At 35.4% G+C, this 18,144-nt stretch overlaps 1 protein-coding gene across 4 annotated transcripts in view; it reads left to right on the top strand.

Annotated features, from left to right (window-relative positions):
* LOC121425942 (integrin alpha-9-like) overlaps positions 1-18,144 on the top strand; it is a 77,742-nt gene that overhangs the window by 48,480 nt on the left and 11,118 nt on the right. For 2 of the 4 annotated variants that reach the window (XM_041622060.1, XM_041622061.1), the window contains 8 exons: positions 4,064-4,199; positions 8,353-8,487; positions 9,306-9,395; positions 12,658-12,800; positions 13,560-13,697; positions 14,441-14,644; positions 15,591-15,718; positions 17,225-17,382. In XM_041622060.1, the coding sequence (XP_041477994.1) occupies positions 4,064-4,199; positions 8,353-8,487; positions 9,306-9,395; positions 12,658-12,800; positions 13,560-13,697; positions 14,441-14,644; positions 15,591-15,718; positions 17,225-17,382 (1,132 nt within the window). The remainder of the gene's footprint in view (positions 1-4,063; positions 4,200-8,352; positions 8,488-9,305; positions 9,396-12,657; positions 12,801-13,559; positions 13,698-14,440; positions 14,645-15,590; positions 15,719-17,224; positions 17,383-18,144) is intronic. The other 2 variants (XM_041622063.1, XM_041622062.1) reach the window with 1 other exon arrangement.

Here is an 18,144-nt window from a genome sequence, read left to right as displayed (position 1 = left end):
TTTTGTGGGGTCTTTTTAGAATGGATTTTACAAGACCGTCGCCATTTTCAAATGTGATTTTTGCAGCATACCTGTACGGATAAAGGTAATGTAGCCTATAGATCTATAAAAACCGGAATGTAGTCTATGTGTCTAGTACCAGGAATTTGAAGTCGTCTATGTTAGACATTCCTCTTCTGCTGGTTAAAGAAGTGAAGTATGAATTTTCGTAACAGGATGGTAAGTTTGAGGACCGCAGCTTAGATGACAATACAAATCCACGCAAACTGTTCAAGAAATCATTTCATGAGAGGTCTTGTGAGATGATACATGCATATCTGACAGTTACCATCGCAACAGTCAGACACCTTGGCTTGTCAGTCAATCAAAATTCAAGAAAGTCTTCACCAGTCATCTGGGAACTTGTCAGACGGCAAGGTTAATTAAATCGATATCCATCCATCCCTCCGCAAGTCTAATCCGGTCCGGGTAACCGTGTGCCAAGCTGTATCAAATCTCCCGATTGCAAAGAAACTGTCCCAGGCTCTGTAACCCAAATACGAGAAAGTCATCGCTGGCACATAATAACCAATGCAATAAATCGTCATGCGCAAGACAAGGATTAAGTGATTTGCGCAATCGCATATCAATGTATTTGCAAACTCAACGCAACCGAAGCAGATAATATGACGGGGAAAATGTTTAAGCTGCATTTTGTTCAAATACTGCTTTCCGTGATTTCTTCCATCAGGAACGAAAGCTCCAATTCTGGCTACATGATTGTGACCTAAGTCGCCGTCACGTTGAACAGCGAAATATGTGAACAACTGAAGAGGAAAATATCTGACAGTGAAGTTTTCCGAAAGTGCTTGAATTAAAATGGGAACTTTAATCTAAGTCACTAGAAATTTGTGTCCCTATGTTTTTTTTTATCATACATGTATACTTACCAAGTTCACATCTTCTTTAGATGAACCACGGAATCACATTATAAGTATTGAATATTGAAAATGATTTTGTTACGGGCGAATGAAATAAGAATCAAATCTAAACTAATTCAATATTTGACTTTTTTATACCAACCTCATTCTAAATATCGGAAACTCGAAAAAAGGTCCCAAAATACCGTCTTAAGTGACGAATTAAAATCTAAATCGAATAAGTGTAATCTTATCCTTGATTCTTTAGCAAATTTAGATTTTGTTTAGATTATACACCCACATTGTAAATAATTACCAGAGAGTGAAGCCTTCTTTCGAATTTGCCGTGGTTAGGGGAGATCAAAAATGAGATTTTCAAATTGATTTTCAATCTATTTAGATTAAAAACCAAGTCTAATCAAATTTTCTCAAAGTTCACATCTACATTAGATGACGACACGAACGCTGTAAATATCAAATGAAACTTGATTCTTAACAGAGCTCACATCTTATAAATTATGCCCCATGTCTGAAGATTCAAAATAAAATCTTATTTGTGACTCGTCGCCAGCACATTTTTTTAGATGACATCCATGTATACTTTTATATTTTCTGATTGTTTGGTAAACATGTCTTCATTTTGTTTTAGCAGCGTGTAATTTTAGATATATTTGTAAATTTTGGTTATATATTATTTTTTAAAAGAGAACTTGTTGCTGGACTAAAGTTGCTCTTCGGATTGTGCCGTGTGTGGTACAAATGGTATCAATGAAAAGCTGGGAAGTCCCTCTTTCATATTTAGGTGAATTAAAATAGTGAAATTACATAAGCTTTGAATTTAAACCCTCTAAAGTTGGATTACCTTTTTTTGATACGCACTGTATATCTTCGGCATTGTTAACAATTGTTTCCTTTTAATTATCGATTGGGATTATATGTTAATCCATGTAAATATTAGAATCACCTCGCAGACGGGTGAAGGGTGGTGGATTTAAGTAACAGAAGATTCCTACCCCCCTGTATCTTTACCAGCAGTATGTTTTGAAAGAAAATATGAATGGCAATCATTGCAGCATCATATCCTTGCTGTGTTTTTCTTGTAATTTATAGTATTTTGCTTTTTTGCGTGTTCCCAAATCTATATTTCCCGTGTAGTTTTGCTTTTTAGATGTATATCCATGCTGTCGTGATTTAGCCGCAGTTTCTGCCAACTCCCAATTTACTGCTTATTAGATATTGCTAATGCTATAGCTGTGTGTGTGGGTGTGTGTGAGTGTGTGTACGTGTGTGTTTAGTCTGTCTTTTCTCCCTTGTCCCTGTCTTCATTATGATCCGGCATGTTGTGTGACATATTTTGTGGTGGTTCGAACTAAAATCATGGAAATGGAGGACAATTAGGAAAGTGCTTCCATTTTGCGATGTTAGTCGTCTGAACGCCGAATATTTCTCCTTTTATATGATTGTGTGTGGCATTGCTGTTTTCCCCGATTCCCATATTACTTGCTTCTTGGTGATGATATTTAGATGTCGCTGGATTATTTGGCGTTTATCCCATCTTTTCTGTCCCGCGAGTGTCTCTTTTTTCCTTAATTGTTGTGGCATGATGTGCTTCGTATCTTATTTTGTGGTGGCTGGAGCTAAAATCATGAATTGGTGGAGGAAAATTGAGAATTGCTTCCATCTTGCATAAATGCAATGTTAATCGTCGGAATACCGAATATTTGGGAAATTTGTATTTTCATATTCTACATGTATAGTCTTACATGCTCATCTTACAGCTATAACATTAAGTTGAGGAGATGAAAATAATAGATTTTCATTGTCCAAGAAAGCACTTTGCATTCCACAGCTTAATAAATTACCATATTCATTAGAATGTAGTATGCGTCTATCATGAATAATACAATTTCTCATGCACCCGAAGTATATTGATATTATTACATTTCATTAATTTAGATCAGGATGACTTGCATATCAATTTTTTTATTTATTCCATTGCACTCTTTCTATCCATACACTTCCATAATAACATAAAATACCTCTCTTGCAATGCATTCACTGAGGAGCATTAGCAAGAGTCAAAAGTATTAACGAATCAAAATTCATGGTACCATTTAATCTGTTTATTTTATTGCTCCTTTTCTTCTTCATTTACATTTATCCTGAAATTAGTGCTCCTCGTAATATTTTCATCTTGATTATTAGCACAAGTCAAGAGCAATATTTACGAACCCAAATGTAACGAATCTATTTATATTCCTTTATTGTTTTGTTTTCATTTCATCCTTTCTCCTTTATCTACAATAACACAAATTGTCATAATATTTTTATAGTGATGAATTAGCACAAAGCAAAAGGAATTGTCATGACAAAGATATTTGATTTCATTCATTATTTCATGACCAAAAAGTATCATGATTTCATTCAATATGTTTGATTCAGAATTGTCCTTTCTTGAGTTCACATAATGCTATATAGTTCTGTCCTATAAGTTGTTAATTAAGGTACTAATGTTAACCTGAAATAAGAAACAATCCCTTTGAAAAAACATGAAACCTTTGTATTTGGCGCAGTTTTTATGTTGACACTATACTGTATGAAGACTTAGTCTAATCCTTCTTTCACTCCTCTCAGATTTATGTTCGTGGCACATTTTAATAAATATATTTTAATGTGCCTCCACAGGCATGGGGTTTCACTAATGAGATGATACTTCGTAGATACAGTTTTCCAAGGGAAATGGGGAAAGGACAATTTTCCCTCCGATCTAAATCCATCTTTTCACCGGCGTACAGATAGCTCGAGGGCCATGCATGGCTTCCCAAATGTGAGAAAAGGGAGGGAAAATGAAACACGGAAAGAAAAAAAAGGGCAAAATATGTCCCTACATATCATGTTAAAAAAATTAAAAAGTTTTGGGTTTGTATAAAAAAAGTGAACTTTGTAGAAACTTTGCCCTAATGCACCATGTCTGACTCCTTCAAAATTTTGTTTATTTATGTCATTGCTTTTTGTTTGGGGGGGACAGTTGAGTTGGGACAAGGGGGTGATGCCCCCATTTTGTCAACACCCCTCCTTTGAAAGCCACCTTTTTGGAAGTCGTTTGGAAAGATTGGGGCACATTGGAGATGGGTGATGCATCATTTTCTATTGTTTGGTCACAGACGTGTGGGCACATGTGGGCAAACCAGTTCTACGCGGACACAAGGTTTTTGGTCATCTTTCCCAACGGCGTTTGTTACGAGATGGACGCTGAGCTCAACTTTCACAGCGTCATGAAAAGACGGCCTTGCCTCGAACGTGAGTGAGTTGACTCTATGACAACTAGCCACTGGTTTTGTCGTGCGTGTGCTGTGGTGTGTGTGTGTGTGTGTGTGTGTGTGCCTTCAATTTTATAATCCTTTACGAATCTAGAAATTACTCTATACTTCTCTGTTGTAAAAGATATACCGCGAAGTGCATAATTTGTCTCACCTGCTTATTGCTCACAATATTTTTCAAAGACTACAAACAATCTAAATTTCTTTGGAAAAAATACCAGATTAAAGGGTCAGGCTGTTGCAACTTATTTTAATCATATTTCAATAATTTTTAATCACATTGGACGAGAACACAGTCTGACGAAAGTCATTTGTGACTAGCATGTAGTTAGATACAAATATTACTAGACATACAAGTTGTACTAAGCAGAGTAATACTCGAGTCATTTTAACCAGTTGAGTATACCAAGCACTTTCTGCTTTCGGAATCATATTTTTTTCTAGAGGTTGTGTTTTAAGCCCGGAGGGGCCACTTACGTTGACGAGTGGATACCATGCGCGACCAAAAAAACACGTAAAAAGGATGTCTTTTTCACGATAGGGCACGTTACGTACGTAACGTGATAAGGGTGTCAAAAACACAAAAATAATGAAAAAAGGGTATCTATTTCGCTAGGAAAATTACGTGTTTAGGGTCGAATTTGCGTGGATGATAAAACAAAATTCAAATGTTTTATAAAGGATGTCCTTTTTGCCCCAACACTTCGTGTTTAGAGTCCGATTTGCGCGAGGTGTAGAAGATGGGGTCGTACTAAACCAAATAAGGTAAAGCCGACGACCGAAGGACCCGTAACAATAAAACATTCCTGTACTTGTTTAGGGGTTCATTTCAGGGAATATTTTCCAAGAGTATATCGTTTTGTTTCCAATACTTGTTAAGGGTAGGGTTTCACACGCCAATACTTGTTAAGGGGTGCATTTTCAGAATATGGAAATTACGTGTTTAGGGTGATTTTCGAGACCCCATGGTCGCGCATGGTATCCACTTGTGAATGGAAGTGGCCCCCCGGGGTTTTAAGCAGTAAAATCACCAGGAAGAGACCTTAATAATTAGTGTAAGAAAGAATAAAGAAACTGCAATAGCAAGTAAGCTAAGATGTATTGACCATGGCAGTGAGGTAGGTATATGATCCTTATACCTCACGATACCCCCAACCCCACACACACACTGACACAGACACACGCACAATAATTTCGGTAACTGTTTGGAAACATTTCTGTAAGGTAAGTAAAAAAAAGAGAAGCAATAGACATTTCTACTTTGATCGATGAACAGGCTTAGTCCGAAAACATCGTTGGCGTAAAATAAACTAAAAAGAAAAAACAGACAAAGGTGCTTGAATTATATCGTTATCTTAATGGTTATCAAAAAATGTGATTTTTGTTTTATATTTGCATTTAATGTGTATGATGAAAATTTTAATAACCAGTAAAATCAAGTCTTGTACCAGTAAAATGGAGTTTTAAATTTACATGAAATGATTTTAGAAACCCAAGCCATTCTCTTGAAAACTTGTTTTCAGACCGTTTCTCACTTGACATCCGGGTCAAGTTTGTGCTGTAAATCACAAGTGCGATAGTTGGGTTGATTTATCTCGATTCTTTGACAAAGGAAGGCGAACTCTTGCCGACCTCTGTCATTCTAATCGTCCTAAAATGCAGCGATGACTTATGATTTGAGGTGAATACTCGTGGCGTGGACATAAATATATGACACTTCTGTTTTGTGCCTGAAACTATATATTTTTATATAGAGATCTGTTAAGAGGACGTTTCTCGTAAGGTAACCGATGTAATGACTGTCATACTTCACAGCGCGTGATGAAATCCAGATACTGCCAAGAAGAAAAAACCTCCTGTATGAAATTTAATAGGGTCTGTCACGATTAATTGACTCAATAACTCCATACATCTACTTGATTTGCTAGTTCAGCCCTCTGGACTGCCATACCCGAAAAGAACTCCCAAGAATTTAAAAAGCGCGAGCGCACAATTTCTATAACAAATTTAGCATCAACCAATCAGATAGGATGATTTCAGTAGTTTTTAACTGTTATTGCAAATCTGTTATTAGAAAAAAAAAGTTTTATGAAACGGACCCAGGAAAGAATATCGTGTAAGGTTTTGTTGATGTTTGGAACATCCTTTATGTAAGAGCAACAAAAATTAGTATATCATTTCTCTTTTATTTATTTTGTTTGATATCTTATTATAATTCAAAGAAATGATTAAAGTAATGGATGACTTGCTCAACGCAGGTAAGATGTTTTCCCCTCTTAGTTTTGAGGGTTTTTTAACACTACAGTGCGTATCAAAAAAAGGTTTACACTTTGAAAAATTCTACGTGTTCTTCACGATAAAGGTTTACTTTTATTCGCATAGCTATTTCAAAGTTCTGCGCAAATCATTTTTCACTAAATTTTCAAAAGTAAGCGGTGCTCACTCAAGCGGAAATATTTTTCGATAGTTATGTCGTCATTTGCTTAACTGGATCTGTACCAATGTTAAAATGTGGAAAAATCTTCAGGATATTACAAATCTATAATTTTACAGGATTTTTTCAAAGTGTAAACTTTTTTTTGATACGCACTGTATAACAGGTAAAATCTTTACTCAACCCAATAATAGGCCTATGTTTTAGGATATGTAATAAATTATGTTGTAAAGTTATGTGATTGTTTATGTCCTGGCCACCGAAATACAGAATTTAGTGAACGTTTTAACTTTTTTTTGTAATTTGAATGCATCATATATTTTATAAGAATCGTTACAACATATCAGTCTTACAATTAATCACTAAGATTTCTGTTACAGTGCCTGTGAATGGTTATTCTTGGGAGGGATTAGGAATGTGCATGTCAACAAAAGAAATGAATTTTTAATTCATTGCATCTTGGTATATTTTGTGTATTTTTAAAAGTCTATCACACATAAAAGATGGGGGTTGAGGGAGAATTTTCTTATTGCATTTCATGTGATGCTCGAAAATCTGGATCCGAAAAGATTAATAGATCTTTTTTTCAATCAGACTAGATATTTTCCCCTGGTTAACATTCCATTCTTTACTATTTCAGCAGTTTTGGAGCTGCATTATTATTGAACTGATTCAATAAAATGTCTCGTCATATTTTAAACTTCTGTAATAAAATTTTGAAATTAGAATTTCTATAATATTACAGTATCGACCTAGAATTTCCCATTTTCACCAATGAAAATATGACACTGAACTTATTCCGCAAATATTGCTTATTTTTGTTACTCTGTTTAAGAAGTTATATTCAAGGAATAACTAAATGTTGAAAATAAGAATGAGGAAATAAGACAGTAATTAATTTGATCATTCAACATTGTGTTGATATATATCTATGATACAAAAATCTTTTGTCTGCAATCTATATCAAGTTACAAGCAATTTAAATGGTAGAAAATCTGATTTGCCTAAACAAATTGTTAAATTTTAGATTTTTTATCAATATTTATTGGATAACTTGGACCTGGACCTATACACAATAGTGTGATTGATGCAGTCAATATCAATTAAAGCCAATAGAATCACCATCTAGAAGGTATATGCCTTTTCAGTTCAAAATAGAGTCGGTTATTTTGACAAATTTTTATGCCTTATTATTGTTTTTGATTCACCAGTTTCATAGGTGATCATACTTTTTCACAAAGCGATAAGTGTATTTCTATATAAAGAAGAATTTTGGTTCTATTGGCTTTCCATAGTTGCAATTGCTTGAATCAGTCACACGTAACTCCTCTGTAGTAATACAGATCCCAGATCCAATGTTTGTTTCTCTTCCTGTGCCACCAGAATGTAGTCTGGAAGTAACATGTTCAAAACAAAAACCTATAGGGGAAATCCTGGCATTACAAAATCTGCCGACAAAGTTGGCCGTTGTTCAATTGATAGCTTTTACAGACGAATGTGATCAAGTTACATGTTTTGTGAAATTTTTCCAAAACATAGCTAATTATATACTAAAAACTGTAGCCCCCCCCCCACACAGTAACATGCAAAATCCTACATACACATTTACTGTCACCATATATTACAGTACCTAAAAGTCATTTTATTATGTCTTTTGAAATGTTAATCAAGGTTCTTTGTTTTTAATTTCTTGCTATAGAGGTACAAATAAAAGCAGATACTTTAGGAAAAGGAATAGCATGGCATGGTTGGTGCCAGGCTGGGTTCAGCGCAACATACTCCATGGATGGTAGCACTCTCATCTTAGGGGCGGTTGGATCATTAGCATGGAGGGGTAAGTTTAGGGACAATATTTTTATGAGATTACACTGTTAGAAAAAATAAAAGAAGTTCCTGCAGCAGAGTCTCGAGAACACCTGTAATCTTACCGAATTGCGTAATAATCATTCTGTAAATTCATAAAACAAGAATTTTTCTGCAATTTAACAGAACAGGTCTGTTTAAAAAGGGGAAAAGGGTGTTTTATTCAAGGAAATTTGTAAGATTCCATACATCAAATACCAATTTCCTGTAAGATTACGCAATTCGGTAAGATTACAGGTGTTCTCGAGACTCTGCTGCAGGAACTTCTTTTATTTTTTCTAACAGTGTAGGTGGTGATGTCACACACTATTACTTTATGGTTATCTATTTCAATATATCATTTTTCGCTCTTTTTAAGTCAAACAAAGTTGACTACCTATGAAAGGTGTAAATTAAGTGTGATTCAATGAAGGTTTTCATTGTCAAATATCTGAATTACTTTGAAAATCATTTCAAAGAAAATAAATACTGTAATAAGATTGAGTTTGTTTGACCTGTAGGAAAAGTTTCCCTTTGAAGGTGAATAATTATATAATCTGCAGATCTTTCTATAAAAACATTTTGACAATGACAGTGTCCTTGAAATCTTTTGCTAGGAAGCATTGGTGACAGTGTTACCATAGTAATATTTCAGGGAACAACAAATTGTTGGTGCTAACAAGTTTCATGAAAAGTCACCCAAGTTAAAAACAAGACTTACTTGATTTACGGAAGGCCGACTTATCCAAGTTTAGCCTGAATATTGTTGAAGCGCTGATATTAAGCAAAGCTTGTAATTTCTTTAATCAGGAAGTGTTGTGTCAATCTCATCTGGTGCAACCACGGTGGCCGATACTACAAACTGGTACCCTCCAGAAGACAAGGATGAAAGCTATGTTGGTGAGTACTTTCCATGGATTTATACAGTTCTGCTGAAAAAAAAGTGAACCTCACAACCAAATGCACTTCTTATTGCTTAAGTGTAGAAGGTAAAAAACAACACAACAATTTTTTGGCGAGCCCAGAGAAACAAACTTTGTTGAATGTATTGTTTTATCACCTGACTTCACAATTAGATATAAAATATGGGAGAACGTGAAAACTTTGAATATGTTCATTTTCTGGTGGGTTTCACTAACTTTCGAGCATCACTGTATATACTAATATCACTAAGGTACTTTCACATTGTCCAAACATGTGCTCCATTTATCCTTTATTCCTCAAATTGGCAACATTGCAATGATTTTCTTTTGTTCCCATATTAATAGAATGTACTGTTATTGAATACAATGTTTGATGATGTAATGATGTAATATGAACGGTTTTCAAAGTGGGGGGCTGACCATGCAAAAAATCACAATCCTATGGTCTTTGTTCCGTTTTTGGAAAAAAGTGAGGGGGGCTGAATCCCCCCAGCACCCCCCCCCCCCACCCCGCTTCCACGGCCCCTGTATATCAATTTTGTCAATGCAAGAACGTCCTTAACACCACACTTCCACATGCATGCAACAGCAGTGTGCACAAGTCCATGGTGTAAGGGCATTTCTGCACCGATGTGATGCACAAAAATGTTGTGCTAGGGTGTTCTTCCTCTGACATGACGATATGATTAATAGAATTGTATTATATGATATGTTATTACATTGCAAATAATCTTTCGGCATGATGGTATTCCTTTTAAATGGAGGCCTCACAAAGTGGGTCTTCAAAAAGCTCTATCTAAAAATATGTATAATACCTCAAGTTTGGATCATTATTTTATTTTCTTCTGGACTGAATTTTGCACACAATAAGCAAGAATATTTTCTTACCTTCATCGATGATATCTAATGTAAATGGAATGTTTGGCAGGCTTATATTTTCATTAATTAGATTATGTGAAGTCATGACATGAGAAAGATGGCTTGTTTTTAGCTAACAGCATATTTCTGTGCGGTATGGAAAGCTTCTGAAATTCATTTAAAATATGAATGCAAAGAAAAGACACATTGAGAAAACGATTCTTTTGATTCTTCATCTCTTCTGAACCAGATTCAGGCATGCATGTTCTACAAAATAGAAAAGGACAGAAATGGTAAAAATTGTGATATGAAATGAACACAAATTACAAAACATATCGTACCGGCATGGTGACTCAGTGGTAGAGCGTCCACCTCATGAACGGGAGGTCGTGGGTTCGATCCTCGGCCGAGTCATACCAAAGACTTATAAAAATGGGACCTTCTGCCTTCTTGCTAGGTGCTCAGAATTTAGATTGGAGAAGGGTAATAATAACATGTTATGCAGTGCCCGCTGGTCGAGCACTTTCCTAACTGAAAATGGCTACCCTGGGTAAATAAAACATTATCAAATATTATTATCATACAAAATGACATAATAAGTATACATGACAATGAAGGAAGCATCCAGTATGAGGATAATGAGGAACTAAAAGAGGGAAGAATTTCCTTCTAAAATAAATAAGAACTTGATTTAATCTCCTCACTGATTATCAGATAATAGACCATGAAAAGAGGGGAAAAATACATGGATTGAATTACATATCTAATTGTGTCTTTTTTTATTGCTCATAAATCTATTGCTACAGGAAAGTTTAATAGGTGAGCATATGAAAAAGAAACAACTCTTTAAGAAAAATAAAACCACATTGTAGTGAGCTATCATGAATTTTCTCAAATGAACAAAAAACGTAATAATTTATACACTTTCTTTTAAAGTAATAGAGTCAATGAGTGACATTATTTTATCCTCTCTCTTGACTTGATATCATATCGATCACATTGTCCACATTGCAGGTAATACTCTACCTTTCAAACATGTGGAGTAATGCAAAAATTGTTATCAAGGTTGTATTCTAAAGGGGAATTCAGCGAAAGGATCTTTATTCAGACATGGAAACATAGCATTAAATTACAAGTGCAACAGGATGAAATATCAGATGCTAAATAAAAATTAGGCCCTTATCACATCTTGGTTCAAAACCAAATATTGTTAAGTGCTTTGAACCAATGTATCGATTCCCTGTCACGTTTATCTAGAAAGTGCAAGTGGTGTTGATTTTTTTTTGTAATATTCTCGTCATGATGATAACAATGGTAATGTTAATAATAATGAAATTATCATAATTATCAATAATCATAAATGTTAGAGAAGTGGTAATGATTTTAGAAATTATACCAGCAGTTTTTATATTAATGATGATGACAGTACCAATGATCTGGTAATGATAATGATAATAATAACAATGATAAGTTTACTGATGAGGATAATATTCTATTTGTAATGCAATTGAAATGACTATTTTTAAGAGCACAAGGAAAATAGAAAGTAAAAGTCTTTTGATTTTTAAGATCTTACATTTCCAAAGAGGGAAGTATCAAAGATGCAATAAATTATGTCACCCTCACTTTTTTAAATTTTTCTATCACGTAATATGTTCCCAGGAACAAAGTGTTAAGTGTTTCCTCGTGAATGAAAATGACTCTCTTCCAAAATACTTAAAATCGAATAATGTTTGCTTTTACAAGTGCGCTTGAACTGAACAAAGAGGATGTGTCTTATACTCTAATTCATTTTCCTATCAAAGAACAAGATAATATGTGATTTTAGTCCAGATTAAAATGGATTGAATTTGTGTTTTTTCTGAAGTATTTCTGATAAGAATCTCAGAAAAAGAAAAGGTTCTCAAACTCTTTCTGATATACTACCAAATTGCAGCATTGATTTTGGTTTATTTTGGTGTCTTTTGGCAAAAGTGTAACATATTATTGGAGTTGTGGAAAGAGAGAGATCACCATTGGCTAAAACAGATTTATTTGAATGTATCTAATTGAATGTCCACATGATCTCTAACAATAAAGAGTTATGAGGAAAAGGAAAAGGAGTAAAAACTCTTGCTTTTCATTCAGAGGGTTGTAAGTTCAAAACCTCACCATGGTGTGATTTCCTTCAGCAAGGAATTAACCACAATATGCCGCACTTGACCCAGGGGTAGTTACTAATAAGTACCTGGCAGGGATATTTATTTCTGTGCCATTGGTAGTGGCTGGCTACAGCCTGAGTAATAACAACAATTATTTACACTGCAGATTGGTGATGACCACTTTAATTTTGCATCATTATTATGATTATTCTTATAAAAATATATCAATTTTGATTACAGGTTATGCAGTAAGTTCTGGGCATTTCATATCAACAACATCTATGGAGGGAGTGACTGGAGCGCCGAGGGCTTATGAAAAGGGACATGTTTATATCTATAATCTACAGAATTTTGCCCTTATTACCACCATCAAAGGAGAATCAGTAAGTTTTTTTTCAAAAAACAAATCATTTTGATAATTTTGCAAACTCCTCTGTTACCCAGGATCATGCAGGTAATTGTTTCTTACAGATGTTACTTGAATGGATGTGGGGGCATATCAGTGCATGTCAACATGAAATAGTGAAGGAGGGTAAAGAGAACAAATGACTCTCCCCTCCCCCCAAAAAAACAACCAACAAACAAACATTGTATAAGTTGTAAGAAAAGGAAAGTTTTTACAAATACCACAAAAGCATGCAGAATATACAACTTCAGGTATTGTAAAGAAATTCAACAATGCTGATCCAATACTTTTTGATAGGAGGTGATTTAACAAATCATTTAAACTAGACTTAACTGTTTAAAGGGAACATACATAGAATCAACCATTCAATTGGTTTTTTAGGGGCAACCACTATACACACCGTACCATGGAACAAGGATCTCTTAGATTTTTTCACTTTGTTTTAATGAGACATTGATTCAGTGCCGTCAACGTCAAAAGCCATGTCAAAATCTTTCTGATTGGTTTCCATAACAAATTCTGTTTCTCATTCTTTTTTCATCTCCTTTTCCTCCTTCTCGTTCATATTTCATATTCCTTCTCTGCCTCCCCTTTTTAGCTTCTTCTTAATTATCTTCACCTCCCCCTCTTTCTTATGCTTCTTCATCATCTTCTTTGTTACCCCTCTTTTGTCGATAACTTTCATCATATATTTTTCTGTTAATACTATTATGTTTTGATAATTGTTATTCTTCAGATGAACACCTATTTTGGAGCTGCAGTATTAGGAATGGATATAAATCACGATGGACTGACTGACCTTCTGGTTGGGGCACCTCAGTTTTCACAGGATCAAGATGAAGGCAGAGTCTACATCTTCGTCAATGATGGAAATGTAAGAGAGTTACCATGGTAACAGTAATAGAAATATTTAGGATAAATTGGATTGTGTATTTACTTAACAGTATAGAGTGTGATGAGGATTACACACTTCTGAATATAATTTTAAGCCTGAAAGAAATCCTGAAGATTGTGACAATGATGATGATGGTGGTGTTGATGTCAACGTTAACAGTGATTCTGTTGATGATTATATTGATGTTATATTGATGATAATGATGTCGTTGATGATAATGATGGTGGGAAGTCATCTCAGTGTAGTGCGAGTTCTATAGGCTTGCCGCAGGGGTCTGTATTTGGGCCGATCAGCTACTGTATTTACACCTTACCTGTAGGAGACATTGCTCGTCATCATAATGTCTTCTACCATACTTATGCTGATGACATACAGCTTTACATAATATTTGATCCTAAGGTTTGCAGTGTAGATGAAGCGAAGAAGACTCCTTGTGCTTGTGTCACAGACATCTGTAGTTGGATGACTCATAACACACTTAAACTTAATGAAGGAAAGACTGAATTTCTGAAATTGATAGAAATGTGTACAACACATCAATATATGCTATTATATGTCAAGGTCAACTAGCGTCCCTTATGATGTTGCTGAATTGATTCATTTAAACAGGTATCAGTTTAGAGATGAGCACATTGGTTGTCAAAATGAAGTTTAAACAACCCTGTCCTACTCTATAAACATAACAAGTTGTATTTTGCCTCTCTTTCTGTTCATATTCAAAGGCCATTATGAGGAAAATGGATGTCAAATTAATGGGCAGTAACTCTATTGGGGCTCGGTTTGGATCAGTCATCGAATCAGTTGGAGATCTGAATGCAGATGGGTATGAGGACGTGGCCATCGGTGCACCCTATGAAGACAACAACAGAGGTGCCGTCTACATCTATCTTGGTGGAGAGAACCACCTCAGAAAACCATACAGCCAGGTAAGTCTTCAGTACACTCTGGGATGTATGTCTGTCTTCAATAGTTGTGTATAAAAAAAGATGCATTTTGCCACAGTGTTTGTGAAAATGTTAAAATTATTCACAGGATGTCGTTTAAGTCAACATGTGCCCAGTTCAAGTGAACTTTTGAATTTTCTCCTAATTATTGGCAGCAGTGGGATAAGAGCCAAATAGCAAGCAAAAAAGCAAAGAGTTTTCAAGTATGTTCTTAATATCGGTCTCGTAAATTGTGGTCAATGCAGTCAATCATAAAGATATTCTTCTGCAATGATTGCTAGCTTTGTGTTAAGAGCCCCTAATGTTTAATTTCTGAATCATTTTGGTAGTGGCAGCGGTGGGATGAACACAAATAAAGTGAAAAGTCCTCTAGTAAGGTCCATCTGGGCCCTATCTTACAAAGAGTTACGATTGATCTGATTATCTTAAACTATATGGAAATCCAACAATTTCATAATTTTTTCTCAAGGAAATTTAGCATGATGTCCTTTGTGAACAAAGACAAGGACACACTGAATTTTCAGGACATCGATGGCTGTATACGTATACATCATGTCTAGAAAACTTCTTAAGCAAGCATGCATTTTATATGTTGACTTTGCTAGCTGTCCGTAGTTGAGGTTGACCGGATCAATCACAACTCTTTGTAAGATGGGTTCCAGATGTGATCATTCTCACCTTATTTTCATCTTTCAAATTGGATTTCCCATATTTCCAATAAATGAGAAGATTTTAAGACTCTGTGTGGGATTTCTGCTGAAAGACACATCCCAGACTTTTCCAAGATGCCGAAAGATCACTCACAACTCGTTTCATCAATATCAGGATTCAGGAATATGTGGAAAATGGAAGTGTGTTACAATGTATGTTATCTGTAATAACAGGATATATATATCATCTACTCTCTCACTTGATTTATTATTTTCAGAGGTTGGTTGCAGCGACCAACATGGTATCCTTTGGTAGTTCCATCTCAGGTGGAATGGACATGGATAATAATGGCTACCCAGACATTGCTGTTGGTGCTTATGAGAACGATACTGCAGCCCTCTTCCTGTGAGTCTAAAATTTCCATGTTTTATGTATTTCTGCTATGGAAACATATGCATTTTATAAGGAAGGTAGAAGCTAATAAACCAGTGAAAACATACACAACGGCTTTGGACAATCACCTCCAAAATATCTTCACTTCGAAGTTGTCAAAAATTCCATGAATGCCATTAGATTGCAAATGAAACTTTTAATGAATTGAAAGAAAAAGCCTTTACTGAAATATTTCATATTTTTTCGTGCTACTTTTCATCATTTCTTAGAATTTGAACTGTGTTAAATGATGGTTTTCAAAAATAATTAATTGAATTTTCTTCACTGTTCAACGATCAAGATAAACCTATGTAAAAGGGACATGAAGCAGTTGTCTTTCTACAGTCAGACTGCAGGTCTGAAGAAAATGGTTTCTTTCATCCAAGTGATATTCATGACTTGAGATGCTTTGCATATTCTAATGAGCTTGATGCGGACCAAAACACCTCTTCATTCTGTCATTGCTGCTCTAATTGTGCATCGAATTTCATGAATTTGGTACCATTGTAAAGAAGAAGAATCATTCTTTCAGGTCATGTGTTTGGATTTATTCAAAGATTTTGTAATATAGGTTAAAATTTTGATCTAAAATATGCTACAAAATAAATATTTTCACCTGACAAAAGCTGCTATTTTCACACTTTATTTATGTTTGAGCCTAAATGATTTTTATATCATGATAAAGCTGAATATGTATGCTTTGAAATGATATAGGTTTCAAAATAAGAATTAGTTTAATCGGGTCAAGATCACACTTTTCATTTGCCAAGTACATAAAGCAGTTTGAAAACAAGAATACTGCACTCTGATTGGTCAAAGAGACCACCCAGTGGCAAATTCCAATGGTTCCAGTGCCTGGGTTCGTGGGAAGGTCACACTTCCCATGTGGTAATCTCCTCAAATACCCGCGCCTGTTGTTCTGTGAACCTTATCCAGCCAATCAGGACTCTGGATTTCATGCAAGTACAAAATTTCAGAAATCTCGTCTTGTACCTTGGTGGGAAAAGTGTGATCTTGACCCGATTAAAAGGTGCCGCATATCAAGAGTGGCATTGTGAGAAAGTACAGAAGTTCAGCTTTATGGTGATATAGATATCATTGAGGCTCAAAATAAAAAGTTTTGCACAATTTGCAAAAGAAAACAGAGGAAGAAAATTCAGTTTTGAGGCACATTTTCAGGCCAGAAATGTACTTATTTAACAAAATATTGTAAACAAAATAAATGACCAATATGAAAGAGTAACTTTTACTCTATCTGATGGTGCAATAATATTTCATTTAACTTGAGGTTAAAAAACAGGTAAATTCTTAGAGAAAGAAAATCTCACGAATCACGAGATTTTGCAAGGAGGAGGATTCAGCCACAAGATGATTTGGATGAATCTGGCCTTTTTGCTCATTAGCATAGGGACCTGTGGTCTGACTGTCTATACAGGTCTCACTGTAACAGATTCCATCGTTGTATTTTTACCCAAACAGGAGTAAACCTGTTATTGAGATGGAAGCATTCCTCACACTGACACCGACACTGATTAACACAAACCATGCAGAATGTATGCTGTACGGAAGGCCTACCACATGTCTTCATCTCACAGCCTGTGTCAGATACACCGGGGCATCGGTCCCGTACAGGATAGGTAAGTATACCCAGGGGTTGTTTCTTAAAAGGGGTTCAGAAAGATACACCAGCGCATCGATCCTGTATAGGATAGGTAAATAAACCCTGGGGGTGGTTTCATGAAAGGGTTCAGAAGGTCACAACTCTTGTCAGATACACCGGAGCATCGGTCCCATAAAAGATAGGTAAATATACCCTGGGGGTAGTTTCATGAAAGGGGTCCAGTAAGTCACAGCATATGTCAGGTACACAGGGGCATTAGTTCCTTACAGGATAGGTAAATATACTGGGAGTTGTTTCATGAAAGGGGTTTAGTATGCCACAGCCTCTGTCAGATATATCAGAGCGTGAGTGGTCCCGTAAAGGATGAAGTTAAAGTTATGCATAACTTTACAATTGACTGAAACATGGAAGTCAATTTGGTTTCTCAAGCAATTTTAGTCACATTAGCTTAACATGTTGCCTACTGGAACTACTTAAGTAGTCTCTGTACAAGTCCTTTTAGAATGACAGAATTCAGTAGTCAACAGTCTAAGTTGAAATATGCAGATATCGATCAATATTCTTAATCCATGCATGCAGGCATTCGGGTACAGAGCATGCTATGTGCTACAATTAATTGTCTTCATCTCTGTCTTTGTGTTTTCTCTCACCCTCTTACACTTCCATCTCTCTTGCCTTTCTTCTTCTCTCTCTCCCTCTTTCTATTTATGTCTCCAACTCTCTCTCCTTTTTTTCTCCACTCTGCCCCCTCCCTGCTTCCTTCTCCCTCCTCCATCTC

The sequence above is a fragment of the Lytechinus variegatus genome, chromosome 13, assembly GCF_018143015.1.
Source record: "Lytechinus variegatus isolate NC3 chromosome 13, Lvar_3.0, whole genome shotgun sequence".
Classification (NCBI taxonomy): Eukaryota; Metazoa; Echinodermata; class Echinoidea; order Temnopleuroida; family Toxopneustidae; genus Lytechinus; species Lytechinus variegatus.
The sequence above is the reverse complement of the archived record's forward strand: the minus strand, read 5'-3'. Positions and strand labels throughout refer to the sequence as shown.